The 16,620-nt window shown below is 42.1% G+C and overlaps 1 protein-coding gene across 4 annotated transcripts in view; it reads left to right on the top strand.

Annotated features, from left to right (window-relative positions):
• The window catches only part of TAOK1 (TAO kinase 1), a 70,009-nt gene that overhangs the window by 38,819 nt on the left and 14,570 nt on the right, over positions 1–16,620 (top strand). For all 4 annotated transcript variants that reach the window (XM_017832555.1, XM_017832552.1, XM_017832553.1 and 1 more), the window contains exons 8-17: positions 662–753; positions 3,234–3,327; positions 4,719–4,800; positions 6,749–6,916; positions 7,787–7,990; positions 9,177–9,311; positions 9,887–10,123; positions 10,887–11,015; positions 12,599–12,802; positions 13,316–13,555. In XM_017832555.1, coding sequence (XP_017688044.1) covers positions 662–753; positions 3,234–3,327; positions 4,719–4,800; positions 6,749–6,916; positions 7,787–7,990; positions 9,177–9,311; positions 9,887–10,123; positions 10,887–11,015; positions 12,599–12,802; positions 13,316–13,555 — 1,585 coding nt within the window. The remainder of the gene's footprint in view (positions 1–661; positions 754–3,233; positions 3,328–4,718; positions 4,801–6,748; positions 6,917–7,786; positions 7,991–9,176; positions 9,312–9,886; positions 10,124–10,886; positions 11,016–12,598; positions 12,803–13,315; positions 13,556–16,620) is intronic.

The following is a 16,620-nucleotide window of genomic DNA, read 5'->3' as shown; positions in this document are numbered from 1 at the left end:
GGTAGTGATAAAATGTACTTTGTACCAAAAAAAAAAAAAAAAATTAAATAGTAACTGGGCTCTGGGTGCCAAGAAATTGTGAATCCTTGTATTTGTAGTTCACGAAAAGTAATAGAAATGTTTTGTTGTTCTTCTTACACTGACCTTAAGTGGTAGAGGTGGGATTGAATCATCTGTAATATATTTTAATCACTCCCCCCAGTGGCTTAAACAATTCCTATGTTCTCACCGCGTCTGGTTGTTGAAATAACTGAAGTGTTTTTTCTTTCATAGGAAAGGCCAGGTTCATTGAACAAACCCCTTTGCAGATCCCTTGTATGCTTTTGATCTCTTACACCTAATCTGTGGTGTTTACACAACTGCATGCTATAATTATTTCACCAGAGTTGGTCAGCCAGCTAAACTATTGGAAATGTGGGAGGGTGAGAAGGTGGTGATACTCAGAAATGGAGAGCTGGGCAAAGCACAGAACATCGTGCAGCCTCTGCAGGCGTGCACTAGTGTGGGTGCCTGGTCTTTGTTCCCAGTATCCCATGGTCATGCCTGATGGCTTGGGGAATGATTTGTTTATGGTAGCTGAAATCAGTGAAATAGCCTGTTTCACACTGATGAAGATAAGGTGTTCCATTGCCCATTTATGAGAACCAATTTCCTATTTTAGGATGGCCCCAGAAGTGATTTTAGCCATGGATGAAGGGCAGTATGATGGCAAAGTAGATGTTTGGTCTCTTGGAATTACCTGTATTGAGTTAGGTAAGTTATTTCCTTTGACAAATAGTAAAATGTAGATATTTAATACCTAGAACTAATTCAGCTGAATCACAGTGCAGAAGATCTGTGCTTCTTTCATTGTCCTGGTTTTTCTGGGACTTGAGTTTTGGAGAAAAGAGCTAAATGTGCTCTCTAGAATTCAAGACAAGTCTCCAATTTAATGTTTATTGAGCTGGTGTTTTCATTACCTGAAGAAAAAGAGTTATATAGACAAAGACAGTAGCCAAGTGATATCACTAAGGGTGTTCACGTTCTGTGGGAGAGGCAGTTAACTTCTGAACTGAAAAACTGCTGAACAGCTTTAGAAATGAACCATTAAAACTACCAGTGTGGAAATGTGTTTAATGCTGTAAGTTGATAACTGTTTGCATGAAAATTTAAGATGCATTAACAAGTCCCGCAGTAATGAAGTTTTGGGTAAGTTGGCACTTTCAAAGCTATATGCAGTGTATGTTGTCACTTGTGAATAGATTTATTTTCTTTTCTTTAGACAGAAAGATAGGGAATAATCCAATTTTGAAGTGGTAACTTGTAAGTCAAAGCCTAAAGAAAGGATGGCATTGCCGTTACAACAGAGTCTTTAAAGCAGAATGTCAGTTTAAAAGGACATTGTTAGTATGGCATTCTATTTCAATTTAACCGTAATGTTTTCTTGGAACAAAAATACCCTCACTGAAGCACAACACCGTGCACACTACTGCAGTGCACCTGGGGCTGTCCTCCCATCCTTGTCAGATCTGATTGCTCAGACTCCAACCCGACCTCAGTTGGAGGAGCAGCCCAGCCGGGCAGTGAGAGCTCTCAGGAACACACTAATCCATGTGAACTGCACAGTTTAGCTAAAAATGCTGTCTGGCATTCCAAACTGTCAGCTTCATTTTCTTCCAGGACATGAAATAGATTCTTTCTTCAGAGCAGAGTTGTTGTGTGGTTTTTTTGGTTTTTTTTTTTTGGTTGCCAATATAAAGCAAGTTTAAGGGGTGTGACTGTCATGACAGAACCCTGCTCCGAGTGGAGTAAGGAGACTTGGCTGGCTGCAGGGCTCCAGGAATGTAGTGAGCTCATGGCCACCACACCCCCGGGAGCCTCCTGCACGCCGCGTTCTTGCGGGATGAAGCGTTTGGCTTCGTCGTCGGCTGCTGGCGTGGTGGGAGGTGAGACTAGGTCAGGACAGCAGAGTGTTGTAGGCTGGGCCAGTGTGGCTGGCTCGGTTGTGTTGGTTTGAGTAAGCCTGGGAAGGCAGCAGAAAAACGGCATGTCTAGTAGTCTTCTCAAATTATCACTTAAGTCTTAAAAATGGCCTCATTGAGGGCTCAGTTTCAGGGTTTCCTGAAGATTTCTACTCATTCAGGTGAGTTAAGAGCAAAAAAGCTACAGAGAACAGTCAGTTAAAATAGTTTAATGAATAAGCAGTCTGATCGTTGATAGCAGCAGCTAGTTATCTGACAGATCAGGGAAGGTAAAGTGCTACATTTGAGGAAAGACTTAGCTCCTCAATTTTCTCATTCTGAGGAATTTGTAGAGCTTAGTCCATCCTGCCATAGTCATGGATGAACTATGATCTCTGATTCATACCTCACTGCTACTATTTGACTCAAAACTGAGGAGCAGAATAAGAAAACCAGCATTATTTTTTTTCCTTGTTTGTTTGTTTGGGTTTTTTGGGTTTTTTTGGGGTTTTTTGAGGAAGGAAAGTTTTCTGTTGCATTTTGACTGGTGTAGGAACGTCCTCGTGGCCTGACCACCTTCTCTGGAATGTTTATGGTGAGGCTGAGCTTTATAAGTTTACCCCATAAGCATTCTGGTGAAGCTTCAATTTTGTTGTTACAGTGAGATCATCTCCTTCCTCATTAAGCTTTCATGCTGTGTCAGTCTATAAGAGTAACACAGGCTTGAAAGAGAGAAGAGCCAAAGAGAATGCAACTCTCAAAATAGTATAAAGAGTTGGCCTGTTGCTGACTTCCTGCCCATGTGCTTAGTCAGTTAAGTGTGATTTGATGGTTCTTGTAACCAGCCTTTTCTTCATCACTGCTGTCCTGCTAGAAATAAATATTTCTTAGCTTTTTAGCAACTGTAGATTAAAAAAATAAAGAAGGGAGGAGTGTATGAAACCAAGAATGCTTAGTGGCTAAACACCGAGTACAGAGCTTACTGTTAACTTATTCCTATTTTAGTACATTACAGTGAGTCAGAGAACTCAACTATGATAAACCACGTAATTTAAAAGCTTGAGAGGACAAGGCATTTGATCTTCAAAGGGCTTTCATCTTCTGCAATGGCACAGGACTTATGCCAACATATCTGTCTGATTGCAGGGTAGGGTTGGTTTGGGGTTCCATGTTCAGGCAGTAGGGATTTTGCTGATGTGGTTTTCAGTTTAGAGGGATGTAAACTAAAAAAAACCTCTGAGCAAAACCATGGGACTATCTCCCTGTATAAAACTTCTTTTCTCTTGTGTGCAGCGGAAAGGAAGCCTCCTTTGTTTAACATGAACGCAATGAGTGCCTTATATCACATAGCGCAGAATGAATCCCCTACACTACAGTCTAATGAATGGTGAGTATTGCTGAGGGAGGAATGTTGTAGGGGATTGCTGTAAATGGAGTGCTTTGTCATGCTGAGTTCTTGAAATGGCTGGATTCCTGTTGGGAGGATGTGAGCTGGAAGGTTCTCGTTAGATTCACTATACATTTTATATACAAAGTTGACCAATTACTAAATATACATTTGAGACTCCGCAGTGTAGTAGAAACAGGACATGCTTCTGGAAGAACATAAGATCCTGTAAAAAACTCCGTTCATGGGTCAGTAAACTTCTGAAGCTCCCAAGCCTGCCAAAACTGTGGTTTTTAGTGTTTTTTTAATCACAAACCACACTGTCAATTCCTAAATCTTGTTTTGTTGAAGTGTTGCTCTGCAAGATGAAGACACAGCTTGTGTGTGGCAAGTGTCTGTTGCATAAACTTCAGAAGAATAAAGCACAGTAGTAACATTTTGTGCCTTCCAGCCTCAACAACTGTCTTTTGAAACAGCAAACACAGTCAACTAATTTCAAAAGTTAAAAACTTCCTAACTGTGGTTTACTGAGCCATAGTACTAGGCCTCCAACATAATACATTGTCCCTTGTTTTCAGAAATATTTTTCTACTTTTGAGATTTTTCTGGTTAAGCTATTTCATGCCCTGGTGATTGACTAAACATTCAAATTTCTTTATGCATTTTTCTGACCAAAAAAGTGCAGTAATTTAATTTACTGAAAATTTGCAGTAGCAAACCCTCCCATTACATGATGGGATGGGGGGAGTAATGAGGGTGGAAAGAAATAAAGCCTGTTCAACTGATGTACTGCTGTTTTTGAGGTATAATCCTGACCTTCTGACAACCTGTGTTCAAAGAAAGAAGGGGCAAAATACAGAGTTTTAGCTTACAGAAGGAGAGAAGTTACTTAACAAATCCTGACTTTAATTCTTACTGGTGACAGATTGCACAATAGTGTAAAGTCATGTCAGAGGGGCCACAGGCATTTCAGGAATCGTACTTCAATGCTGTTTTTGGATAAAACACCTGTGCAGAGGTGGAATGGGACAGGGGCTCTGATTAGAGCTTGAGAATTTGTGCAGTGTAGAACTTGACAGAGTTGATGCTCACACTGAACTATTTGGGTGTCTGCTTTTATATAGAACTCTCCTTCCTCTTGAATTGGGCCATAGTTTTGCATTCTTAAGCCAAAACATTCTGTCTGTAAGTTAAAGGGATCTACCTACTCATAGTGGTGGGCTTTGGCTTGACTAGAGATGTCAGAGGCTGTAGGGTGAAGTACTGGGTCTGTGTGGTTTCTCCCCACTTTTTCTGCTGAGAGCACCCAAATGTGAGTACCTTGATTGCTTAATGAATTAAACTGGGTCGTTAACTCAGATGGATTTTTTTCTTTCCTCTCCTTGACACAGGTCTGATTATTTTCGAAACTTCGTAGATTCTTGCCTCCAGAAAATTCCTCAAGACAGGCCTACATCAGAGGAGCTTCTGAAGGTTGGCTTGCTTGTCCTTTTTGCTTTCCATATGGTATTAAAAGGGGCCGTGCCCTGTGATGGTGTTCTTTCTCATCTACTGTACAAGGTTATGGTTTAGTGATGCTCTCTCTGCCTGAACACCTTTGAGCTGGGAGTGCTCTGGGGTGTACTGAGCTGGCAGTCCCAGCTTTATTGCCTCTCTGCAGTGTCCCAGTGTTCTCAGCTGACTCTCCTAGACAGCCTTGGAGTTCTCACCATGAAAGGTCACTCCATCAGGTGACAGTGGGTGACCATCAACTTGTCGAGAGTTTGTTTCTTGAACTCGGTCTGTCATTGCAGTGATTATAATTAATCCCAACAGAGCTGCCATGCATTAGCTAACAAATACATTTTGTTACTTCCCTCTTTATTCTCTTCTGTATACACCCCAAGGCTTTGTAGCCTCTCCCATCACCTGTGTGCTTTGCAGAGACCTGAAATCTGCTGTTCTAATAGTATCCCTGGGGGAAAGGGGGCAGAGGAAAGCAGTTTTTCCTCACCATATTTTTCCTTGATATGAAGAAGCATTAGCAATCTGCAGGTTTTCTTTTGCTTTATTTCTTAGATTTTTTTTTATTTCATTTGTGCTCCTGAGTGCTGCAGGTACTTGGCTTTCCTCATTCTGGTCTGGAGACAAAGCCAGTGGGGTAGATTGTTGCAAAAAGCTGACGTGTTCCTGAGTGAACAGAACTCGTATAGAAGTTGGGTGTTAGAGCTGCTTTATTGGGTGACTTTGGTGGATTTCCTTTGTGGCATCAGGTGGCATTCAGAATTTTGCTAACTTGTCATTCTCTTTACAGTGCTCGTGACATTTTGGGTTTCTTTTTATCCTGGCCCTTTTTCTGCTAAACAGTGTTTTTCCAAATTTTTTGCATTGCAGGGAAATAGATGCTATTTATGAAGGTTTTATCAGCACCTTTTTGAATGGTTTTACCTAAAAATGGCTCGGAGGACTTGTGCCTCTTTGAAAACTGTCTATTCAGAAAGTAAATGCAATTATCCAGGAAAGGTTTCGGTGTGGGTGTGTAGTCCTGCCATTTCAGAATTCTGCAGATTGGTTTTATTTTGAGCAATGTGCTGCAATTAAAGAGAACATTGATGGAAATGAAACGTTTGGGAATGTATTCCTTCCATATCTATAGTCTGAAACAGCTGCAATGCCACTTCACAGGGACAGGTAGGGAATGTGACATGTTGGAAACAGCAATGCAGTTCTCCAAAGGAACAAAATGAAAGTAGCGGTGGTGTTAATAATGACTCATGCTTGCACAGCACATTGCATCTGGAGACTGCAAAAGCTGCTTCTGACATACATAGACAGGACTTGTTTTACCTATTGGCAAAATGTAGCCACCTTTGCAGAGACATGGGGTGATTATCTCCCCCCCCCCCAAAAAAAAGAGCAGAACATGGTGAGCTGTTCAAGAACTGGGCTCTAAGGTTCACGGCCTATTTTATGACTCAGAGTTGTATGATGAGTATTTGATTCTCAGGCTTTTCTAAACAAGGAAAAGGGTTTTATAGTGAGGGTTAGCTCATGAGTTAATTAACATTTGGTTAAAGATACTAGCCAGCCTTGCATCTTAAGCTTTTACATGATGTTTGTTGCTCTTCCCTCACTAAACCACAAGCAGATAACGTCTCTAAAGTCTAGGTATATACTGAGCACGTTTTCGTGGTATGTGAAATACCATTTTCAGGTTTTTTGCATCTTTATTTTTTGGTGGAAGTCTGCCTTCAGAAAGCAATTATTCTGAAATCTATCTGGATCATGAAGTCTCAAAAACAGTGCCAGCGTGAGGTAGGAAGGTGTTCTTCTCCTGTGCAGGGAAGAGGGCTAATAAGCCCAACTACAGCTCATCATTGTATCCTCAAAGCCTATGTGTTAGAGGCACCAGAGGTCACTCACCTGTTTGTGTGTTCTACAGCACATGTTTGTTCTTCGAGAGCGGCCCGAAACAGTGTTAATAGACCTGATTCAGAGAACAAAGGATGCAGTGAGAGAACTGGACAACCTGCAGTATCGTAAAATGAAGAAGCTCCTCTTCCAAGAGGCCCACAATGGCCCTGCAGTGGAAACACAGGAGGAGGAGGAGGTGAGAGAAATGTTGGATTTCATCACTGAACCAGAGAAAATGAGGCTGTCATTTAAATAACCACAACTCAGATACTGCTAAAACAAAGGGAGGCTGTTTACACACCTGGCTGTGATGCTGTCTCTCCCCTTTGTGCTTGGAATAAAGCTACCTCAAGGCACAAACAAGGACAAACAAGGTAGATGCCTAGTGCTGGCAAGAAGCTGTGCCATGTGTTCATGCTTGAACAGTCAGCTTCCAGTTCTGTAAATCCTCGCTTTCTTTGCCTGTTTATGAGGCTTCATGAGGACTCTTTAGCAATTGCAGTTAACCTCTATTTAACCATATCTCCAAGGCCTTGAAAATCTTATAGTTTTGTCTGAGAATGCTGTTCTAAGACATAGAAATTTGTACTTGATTTATTTTAAAAAAAAAAGTCATCAAGGAAATTAATTTATCTTTTTTGGGTTGAGTGCTGCAGTCACCATGCAGTGATGGAGACTCTGGATTGCAGTTTTCCAGTACTGAAGTTCTGCAGTACAGAAAGAAGCCTGTGAGGTGCAGGGTCCCAGCTGAGCACTCGGGTGATGCTGGTGTCAGAACAGTTTCTGGTGACACACTGTAGCTGATACATGATAGAGTTCAGCTTGTTAACAGGCTTGCTGTTGAAAAGGATCTGACATCAGCCAGTTAATCTTGACAAGGCTGATTCCTTCCTCTCCCCAACATCCCACAAGAAAAACGTTTGATGGCAGTGCCTGGAGGGTGGAAGCTGCCATGACATGACAGGTGGATGCCTTTAGAAAGAAATGGAATGAATGTTCCATTTGGTAATGTCCACAGATACAACTGGGATGGGTCTGAATTTTCATAATAATTCCTTTCTCCCAGGAACAAGATCATGGTGTCGGCAGGACGGGAACGGTGAATAGTGTCGGAAGTAATCAGTCCATTCCTAGTATGTCTATCAGTGCCAGTAGCCAAAGCAGTAGTGTTAACAGTCTTCCAGATGCCTCGGATGATAAGAGCGAGCTGGATATGATGGAGGGGGACCACACCGTGATGTCAAATAGCTCTGTCATTCATTTAAAGCCGGTAAGCTCCGGATTTTTACCAGTGAACTTTGAAGGTGTAAAACGGGAGAGGATTTGGTTGGCACAACAGCAAAAAGTCAACTGCTTCCAATCCCGAGTCATTATCTGCAGGTTCTATTATTGTGCCCCAAATGTATGAATGTGCACTGGAAACTTGGGAAGGTTGCTGTGAAAGTCGCTTATTTTTGTTAATTCACTAAGATTATTTTACTAATTGAATTGTTTTGAAAGCAGTTTGCTTTATTGGGAGTTGGAATGGCAGGTTGTAAATAGGCTTGTTTAGTGGATGCCCTTAATTAGCAGAGCACTGTTTTGTCAGACAACAGGATGTGAGAGTTCCACCTTCTTACCTCCTCGTTAGTGAATTTTTAAATTCAAGACCCACAATAGTAGCTGAAATCTGTTCTGCAGCTTCCCAGCACTTGATTTGAATATTTGGTTAGTGAATAAAGGTGCATGGAAAAAGAAATGAAGTGGAAACCACTTCCCTGCTTTCCCTCTGCCTGATGAAGGGTGAGCTGGGCTAGAGTTCCTCAGAGCCATGCTGCCATGGAGGGGTTACCACTCGTTAACTCAAAGCACCACCATTTCCCTGGCTAATGATAGGTGTGGTTACAATGTCTTGTTCTTTGCCCAGATATGCAACAAAGACACAGGTATTTCCTCGGGGAGTTAATTAGTGTATCATATCTAACTAGTAATCGCGCTGTGATGAATGACAAACTCAAAATAAGAATGTGGAATACACCATGACAAATTCTAAAATTTGCTTTGAGGTGTTTCTGCAGTGGGTGTAATGAAAATCTTCTGTCTTTCAGAGTTACAAAGATGTTGGTTTTGTCTTTCAGACTTGATAAAATCTACTTTATACTTTTCATGTTTTGTTGAAGTAAACCGTTTAACTCGTCTTTCAGTTTTCCATTTATTTTTCTCATTTTCAGCTCTAATTAGTAATTTTCCTCTTAGTAATAAAAATTCACAATGAAATTTCCAAGAGCGAAGATCCTAGATCAGAGCTCTTGTCGCAGTACATTCCTTCACCCATCTTACTGGCAGGAGGATGTTTCAGGGCTGATGAATGTAAAATGTTTTTCCTTCCTTTTGTAATGTGTTTCGGAAAAAAAAAACCCTAAATCTTTAGTAACACAGATTCTTTTTATTCCCTGACGTTCATATTTGCTGATAAGGAGGAAGAAAACTACAGAGAGGAGTCGGATCCTCGAACAAGGGCATCAGAACCCCAGTCTCCTCCCCAAGTATCTCGCCACAAGTCTCATTATCGCAACCGAGAGCACTTTGCTACCATACGCACAGCATCGCTGGTACGTGGGGGTTTCATTTTGATGGAGTTGTGTAGGGAGGGATGCTTTGAACCACAGCTCTGTGCAACTACTTAGAGCTTGCAGGATTTCATCAGAATGTGAGCTATCCTCGTTGACTGAGATACTATCACTGAAATAGTTTAGTGTCAGCTAATAAAGCATAAATGAGACACCTTGGCCAGTGTAATTTGTGTATATTAAATAGTTTCAAACCCAATGTGCCCAGTACAATGTAGGAAAGCATTTATAATAATAAGCTGGCTTTTATTTTCATATACGTATTATGAATATTTGTGTGTGTCTATATATCCACCCTCATTGCATTAGGCTAAAAGGCCATTATTTAGTACCAGCTTTATAACAATTGTACTGTTTTTCTGCTGGAGCCCATGTGAGCTTATCTTCTACAGCAGAATTGAGTTTTTAATCTGCTCTGCTGCCATTAGGATGTGTGCTTTTCTTTACAACAAAATCATATTTCTTTACTGAATCGTTTTCTTTTGTGGTTTGAAGACTGCTGAAAAGCAGATTAGGCAGCATTAACTTCCTTTGGCCCGATGTGGTTATCTTCCTAGGTGACAAGGCAAATGCAGGAACATGAACAAGACTCTGAGCTCCGAGAACAGATGTCTGGCTATAAACGTATGAGACGGCAGCACCAGAAGCAACTGATGGCATTAGAGAATAAACTGAAGGCAGAGATGGACGAGCATCGCCTCAGGTTGGACAAAGATCTTGAAACACAGCGTAACAATTTTGCTGCAGAAATGGAAAAGCTAATTAAAAAGCACCAAGCAGCCATGGAGAAAGAGGTAGGAGGTTACTGCTTATCAGACCAGCCTGTGTTTGTCAGTTATGTTGAATTGTCCACTTCCCCTCACCAGTGATGGCAGTGAGCAAAGTCTCTTACATGTCTTGTGTTCAGGAGCCAAGCAAATGCTAATTAGAAAAAGGCTAATAAATCACCTCCTTACACTAAGGGGTGATGTAACTAGAGGACAGGTATGTCCTTTGCCACAGTGTGTTAACACTGAATATTAGAATACTGACCCCAGAAAAAACACTGTGAGGGTTTTCCCCTCCCTTGCCATGGATGTGCTGTCAATAACTGACTCCATCGAGTGTTGTGGAGGCAGATTAGCCTGCGGAGAAATGTGCCAGCTACACTTAAATGTTCACTGTCTAGTTGTGTATGGATATGGGAGTTTTATGCTTTTAAATAATTGATAATGAAGTGGTGCTGCCTACAGCGGTTATTATTGATTCTTTTTTCATCTCGGGTCTCTCAGTGGAGGGCTGAGGATATAGTTTATCATAAGGTGTTGACTTCGTTAGACAAGACTAGCTGAACAATAGGGCTGAGGGAATGAGGCACTGGAAAGGGACTCTGCTGGGTGCTTTGGTGGGATGGGGAATGAGGAGAGAGTGAGGGCAAGCTCCTGGGATTTTCACTTATCCAGAGTCATCGTGAGTATCATGCTGACTGTACCATGAATTCTGGGTCTTGGTGCTGAAATGGAAAGCAAGCTGTAATCCATTGGGACTCAGACTGATCTGCTGCTGGCTTTGTTGTAGGCTAAAGTGATGGCCAATGAAGAAAAGAAGTTTCAACAGCATATTCAGGCCCAACAGAAAAAAGAATTGAACAGTTTCCTGGAGTCCCAGAAGAGAGAATATAAACTTCGTAAAGAGCAACTGAAAGAGGTAACTCATCTGTAATGACAAATGTGAATATAGTGCAGCGTGTGATACAGTGTGAGAGTGGTGAACATTCAGAAATAAAGGTGACACTGTGCACCAGAGATCTTTCACAGGATTGCAGCAAGTTCTGCATTTCACAAGCAGAGTCTTGTTCATACTATATTTGTTTCATATCTTTGACTTTAGAATAAGAGAGTTTATTTATTTATTGGCACTTACATGTTTATCATGAAAGTACTTACCTCTCCATTGTTTAATGTTGCTTTTTAGCCCAAAACATGCAAATTTGGCAGTCTTAAGGAATAAAAGGATGTAGTCTATGAAAGGTCATGAGCATTTTTCTCATACCTTGTTGCTACAGATAGGGGTCATGCACTGCAGCAGTTCGTGGTTTCTTATGACTTAATGATATTTCTGTACAGGATCAAGAGAACAGAACACTAAACATGACCTGCATTTTTTTTAGGGAAAATACCTGACAAACACTATTTAATGTAGAAAGTTGTGTAATTATTTAACAATCACTGCATTGTAGTGAAAATCAATATCTCTGTGAAATGAAGAGAAACTGTAGAATCAAACTTCCTGATTCTTTTTGTGGACTAAAACTGTAAGGACTATAAATAATTTTTTTGAAAGAACCATTTAGTGCTCAACCATCAACTTGTGTGATGCAACTTTGGAACTTGCTCCAAAGGGGAACATTCCCAAACATAGACATTTTCCAGGAGAAAAAAAAGGCTAAAGAGCAGCAGAGCCAAGAAAGATCTAACAAAAACTATAGTAGCGTGGGCTCTTTATAATAACATAGAATCTTTTTCTAAGTGGGCAGTAGATCACAGAGCACCAAGAAACACTGAAGAAATACAGAGGAGTTCTGTCTCATACTTCAGTTGAAATGTATCACAACAAGTCTTAATTACTGCATGGGTATCTCTAGTATGCAATTCAAGCAAGCAGAGTCTTTTGCCAAAGATACTTTAAGCTATGTACTGAGTGCAGTACAAATGTGGAGTTTCACCTGTGAACTTCATTATATTGTTTTCGTAAGTTATGGCATCTCAGTGAGTGTCTCTGCCTCAGTGAGTTACTGTAAAATGGATATGTGTTCTGATCAAGCAAGACAAATTTTCAGATCTGCTTCATGTGGCTGGAGTTATGTTTGAACAACAGGATGTCAACGCTTTCCTCCTCCTTTAAGTCCTTTGGGAGCCTGTAAAAATGTCTGTCGGGCAGTATGGCAGGACCTCCAAGTGTTTTCAGTGGCAAGCCATCATTTGGATGTTTTGAGCTAATATATATGCCTGGAGACTGTGGATACGAACCAGCATTTTTGCCAGTTAAAATGACCAGTGCAAAAAAAAAAGTCGTAGTTTAAATTTGCTTCTCTGTGAATTGTCTCCTGGAACACCCTTAGAATGTGATATGAAGCATTTTGTAGAGGCTGGGATGTTTCTCCAACCAGCCTTGGAGAAGAGAGGGTAGAACAGCTTTGAGACATTGTTTATTTGTCAGGTCTGTCCAGTTGCTCATGGCCAAGGAGGTTTGTGTGACTGTTTCACAATTGATTCTCTTGCTGTTATCAGGAGCTGAATGAAAACCAGAGCACTCCAAAGAAGGAGAAGCAGGAGTGGCTCTCCAAGCAGAAGGAGAACATCCAGCATTTCCAGGCAGAGGAAGAGGCCAACTTACTGAGGCGTCAGAGGCAATACTTGGAGCTGGAGTGTCGCCGCTTCAAGAGACGGATGCTCCTTGGCCGCCATAACCTGGAGCAGGACCTGGTTCGGGAGGTAAGAGAACAGGCAGAGATGAGACCTGGAATCATGTGTGTGAAGTGCATCTCACAGGAGCACCTGCAGTCCAGCTCCAATCAAACGCAAGTGTTAGTTACCACATCCAAAGTGTTTTGGTAAAACAATGGTTCGATGCTTTGAAATGCCATCTGGTAATCCCTGTGACATTTAGGGATCATGCGGCATCAAATGTTAAGATTAGTGCCCTACTGCAGGAGAATTGTTAGATCAAAAAAGTTATCAGACACAACAGTTACAGTCCTTTCCAGAAAATGCTTACTGTGAATCCTGTTGAGCATCTAGAACAGGAAGAAGAAAAGTGAAATGAGGAAGGAAAAATTACCGGTGGCGTTGCTGTCTGCTGCTGATAAGATGAAGAAACTCTGTGCTCTGTCCTCAAATGCCTTGGAAAGAGAGAAATGCCCTTGTGAACAAAGCAAAATGTCACTTTGTGAACGGAAATCCAAGTAAGTACAAAGAATCTAATAATTCCCTCTGTCCTCCTGTTAGGAGCTAAACAAAAGGCAGACACAGAAGGACCTGGAGCACGCCATGCTGCTGCGTCAGCACGAGTCCATGCAGGAGCTGGAGTTCCGCCATCTCAGTACCATCCAGAAGATGCGCTGTGAGCTGATCCGACTCCAGCACCAGACCGAGCTCACCAACCAGCTGGAATACAACAAGCGCCGGGAGCGGGAGCTGAGGCGTAAGCACGTCATGGAGGTCCGGCAGCAGCCCAAGAGCCTGAAGGTACTAAGGGATGTGGGAACTCTGGGTGCGAGCTGGTGGTGGTGGAAGAGGGGTCTGTTACAGCTCAGTTCTTGTTTGCACTGTGGGCAGGGCCAAGGTACTTGGAAGCTGGTTAATTTGAAAGGTGTCTGCAAGCACCAAGCAGGGGTGGTCAGGGTTGCAGTGTATTGCAGGCAGGCCACGGCAGCACTATTCCCTCCTTTTATTTGGAAAGCTCTTCTCAGCAATGTCCCTCCCTTTTTGGGGTATTTAAAATGCATTTAATCTTTGCAGTACCCTTCCCCCCCCCTTTCTTTTTCCTACACCATTTTCTGATCCTCTTCTCCCCCACAGATGAGAATAAAATCTATTTTTCTGTAATGAAGCACTATAATTTAAAAACCAAAACCAAAAGCTTTTGTGTTGCTGTGTGCATCAAAATGAACTGCACTATCAGGCTTGGCTAACTCACCTGGTTACTGTTTTTATATTAAGGCTGACATAGTAGGGGAGGGGGAAGAGAGAGACACCGGCCAAGTGCAGTGTCCTCAGGAAGCTCCTGGCACTGACCTTTGCTGTGTTGTCTCTCCTGGGTTTCTCATGCTGCCCTTGTAGCTGTGGTGGCTGACCAGAACTATGAGGCCTCTGTAATTGAGGCTTTTAGTGTTTTCATTGTAAGCCTTCACTTCATCCAAAGAAGTCCAGTGGTTTATTCTGAAGTGTCTGAGAAGGGAGTATAAGGCCTTTCACAAAGCTGCCTGGTACATTCCTTTGAGGAGGCAGACTTCTTCTCTCCACCCAGTGTTCAGCTGTGCCAGTAAAAAAACGAGTGTATGGCATACTGAGCATGGGGTTTCTTTTTTGTTCTAGGTCTTTCCTCTTCATATTTCCCATCTGATTTAGTTTTTCACCACCTGCAAATTACCTTTTTACAGAGAAAATAACCAACTTGAAAATAAAACTTCAGAAAATAAAAAAATACACCTGATTTGTCAATATTAGAATAATATTAAATAGTGAAAACCTGGCTTGTGAGAACAAGGGACCATCTGATCGCTGTTGAGAATCTCCAAGGATATAGTGTATAAATAGCTGATGACTTCACAGGGAAGCTGTGCTGCACTCTGAGCTGAATAAAACTGAAGCAGCTGTATTAGGTTGATCCTTCTGAGATTAGCATGAATGAGTTCTGCCTCCCAAAGGTGATGTGGTGCAAACACGAGTGGGCAGCATGTCCGTTCTCCTTCCCTGGACAGCAGGATCCGTGGTCTCTCTGGGCTGCAGGGACTTGGCTGCCCTCTCACCTCTGCAGACTCTCCAACCCCTTCCCTTTTCCAGGGAGGACAGGGCTGGAGCGTTTTGCAGGGAGCATGGAAAGCTTGCACTTTGCTTTGCATGGCTGTTCTGTGATTAGTGAAGGATTTCAGGCTTGAGCTGTCAATCCTGCACCTTTGCGTACACACAGTGCTAATAATGCAGCCTGTGGACAACCGTTGGGTTTGTAGCACAATCCCCTCTTTATTGAGGCTGTTCTCTAGCATTAACTCCTTCTCCTGCTTCTGACTAATGCAGGCAAGTATTCTTAATTGAATAGATAATTTGACCATTTGTTCAGTTTCTCTCTCCAGCAACGTTTTCCCTCAAGGGCACGTTTCAGGCTTTCCCTTTGTTATTTAGTGAGGCCCTTTGTCCTGGAAGCAGGTTTTTAACGGTCAGTGTCTGTTCTGTGACAGCACCAGAAGGACCCATAGCTAGAATTCACCCTTCAGTGAAAACGGCTGTTATTGTTTTGAGTGTGTTAATTGTGATGCAAATACCCTCTTGCTGGTATTTCACAATAATAGGTCAAAATGATCTTGTCAGAAGTCTGACTGGAAATCTTACCCCTCCCTTCTGTTTCCTGTTGTTAAAGCCTTTGGATTGGAAGCCTGTAAACAGAGTCTGGTGTCCAAGCAAGACTTCACAGAAAATGAGGACAAAATAGGTTGATAGTGTTTTGCTGTGACCAGGTCCCTGATGGGAATGTGTAACCTGCTGACACTTCCCTTAAGGGCAGGGAGAAATAACCTTAAAGGTTTCCTGGAGGGAAATAACTTCCTGTGAAATTTAGAAAGGTTAAAAGCAGTGCATTCCTCTCTGTGATACATGTTTTGGTTTGAATGAAACCCGTGTCTGTCCTGTTTTCTGCATCAGGTTAGCAAAATGTTATTGTTCTTTTATGCAGCAAAGTGTGCTGGTATCTAAATTGGGCTGGATACCTTTCGAGGTGGCTTCAAGTGCTGTGCTTTCCACCTGCCCTGCTGAGTCTTGCGTTAATGCCAGGAGGAGCAGTGGAGGAGCTGATGTGAGGCATGCACAGGTTCATATCCCAGAACTCCTCCAGCTTACTTGAAGGACAGGAATCTGGTTGTGTATTCTGTTCCTGTCTCCAGTGCTTCAGGATTTGGCCATGGTGGCTAAGGGGAAGGCCCATAGTGTATACTGACTGCCTGGTGTCTGATTTTAGTAATTGGGGTTTATTTATTTATTTATTTATTCTTACCATGGTGAACTTGACCATCTGTCAGTTAACCACCATTGCTCATCACTTCTGGGTTTTGCTTAGTTAGAAGTATCCTTGCCAGCCCTCCTGCAGAAACATACAGAGAACCCCAGAACACCCTCCTTTCCAGGGTCTTAAAATCTTAGTAGATGTTAACCCTCACGAGCTCTCTGGAGGCAGGTAAAAGAAGAAAAGTAATTAATTTCCTCAAGGTCCTACAGCAAAATCAGATCCTGATACCTTTTCCAGGACTGGTGTTTGTGTGCAATCACAGTTAAATCTCTAAACAATACAGAGATGGTAGCAAGTGCAAAGGGAGGAAAACTGCATCTCCAGTGGGACTGGGGAATTGTTTTGTTTGCTAGACTCACACAATACTAATGTTCTTGTGGTGTACATTTTTAAGCATCTAATATTTCCCAGCCGTTTTTGAGTTTCTTTATGAAAACCAGGCTCTTAATATCAAGGGTTAGAATACATCTTAATTTCATCAAACCCTCAGTGGAAAAAGTGTCATTCTTTTTCCCTGTCCCTTCCCATGCAC

Source organism: Lepidothrix coronata, unplaced genomic scaffold, assembly GCF_001604755.1.
Source record: "Lepidothrix coronata isolate B3197 unplaced genomic scaffold, Lepidothrix_coronata-1.0 Scaffold203, whole genome shotgun sequence".
In the NCBI taxonomy this organism is placed as follows: Eukaryota; Metazoa; Chordata; class Aves; order Passeriformes; family Pipridae; genus Lepidothrix; species Lepidothrix coronata.
The sequence above is the reverse complement of the archived record's forward strand: the minus strand, read 5'-3'. Positions and strand labels throughout refer to the sequence as shown.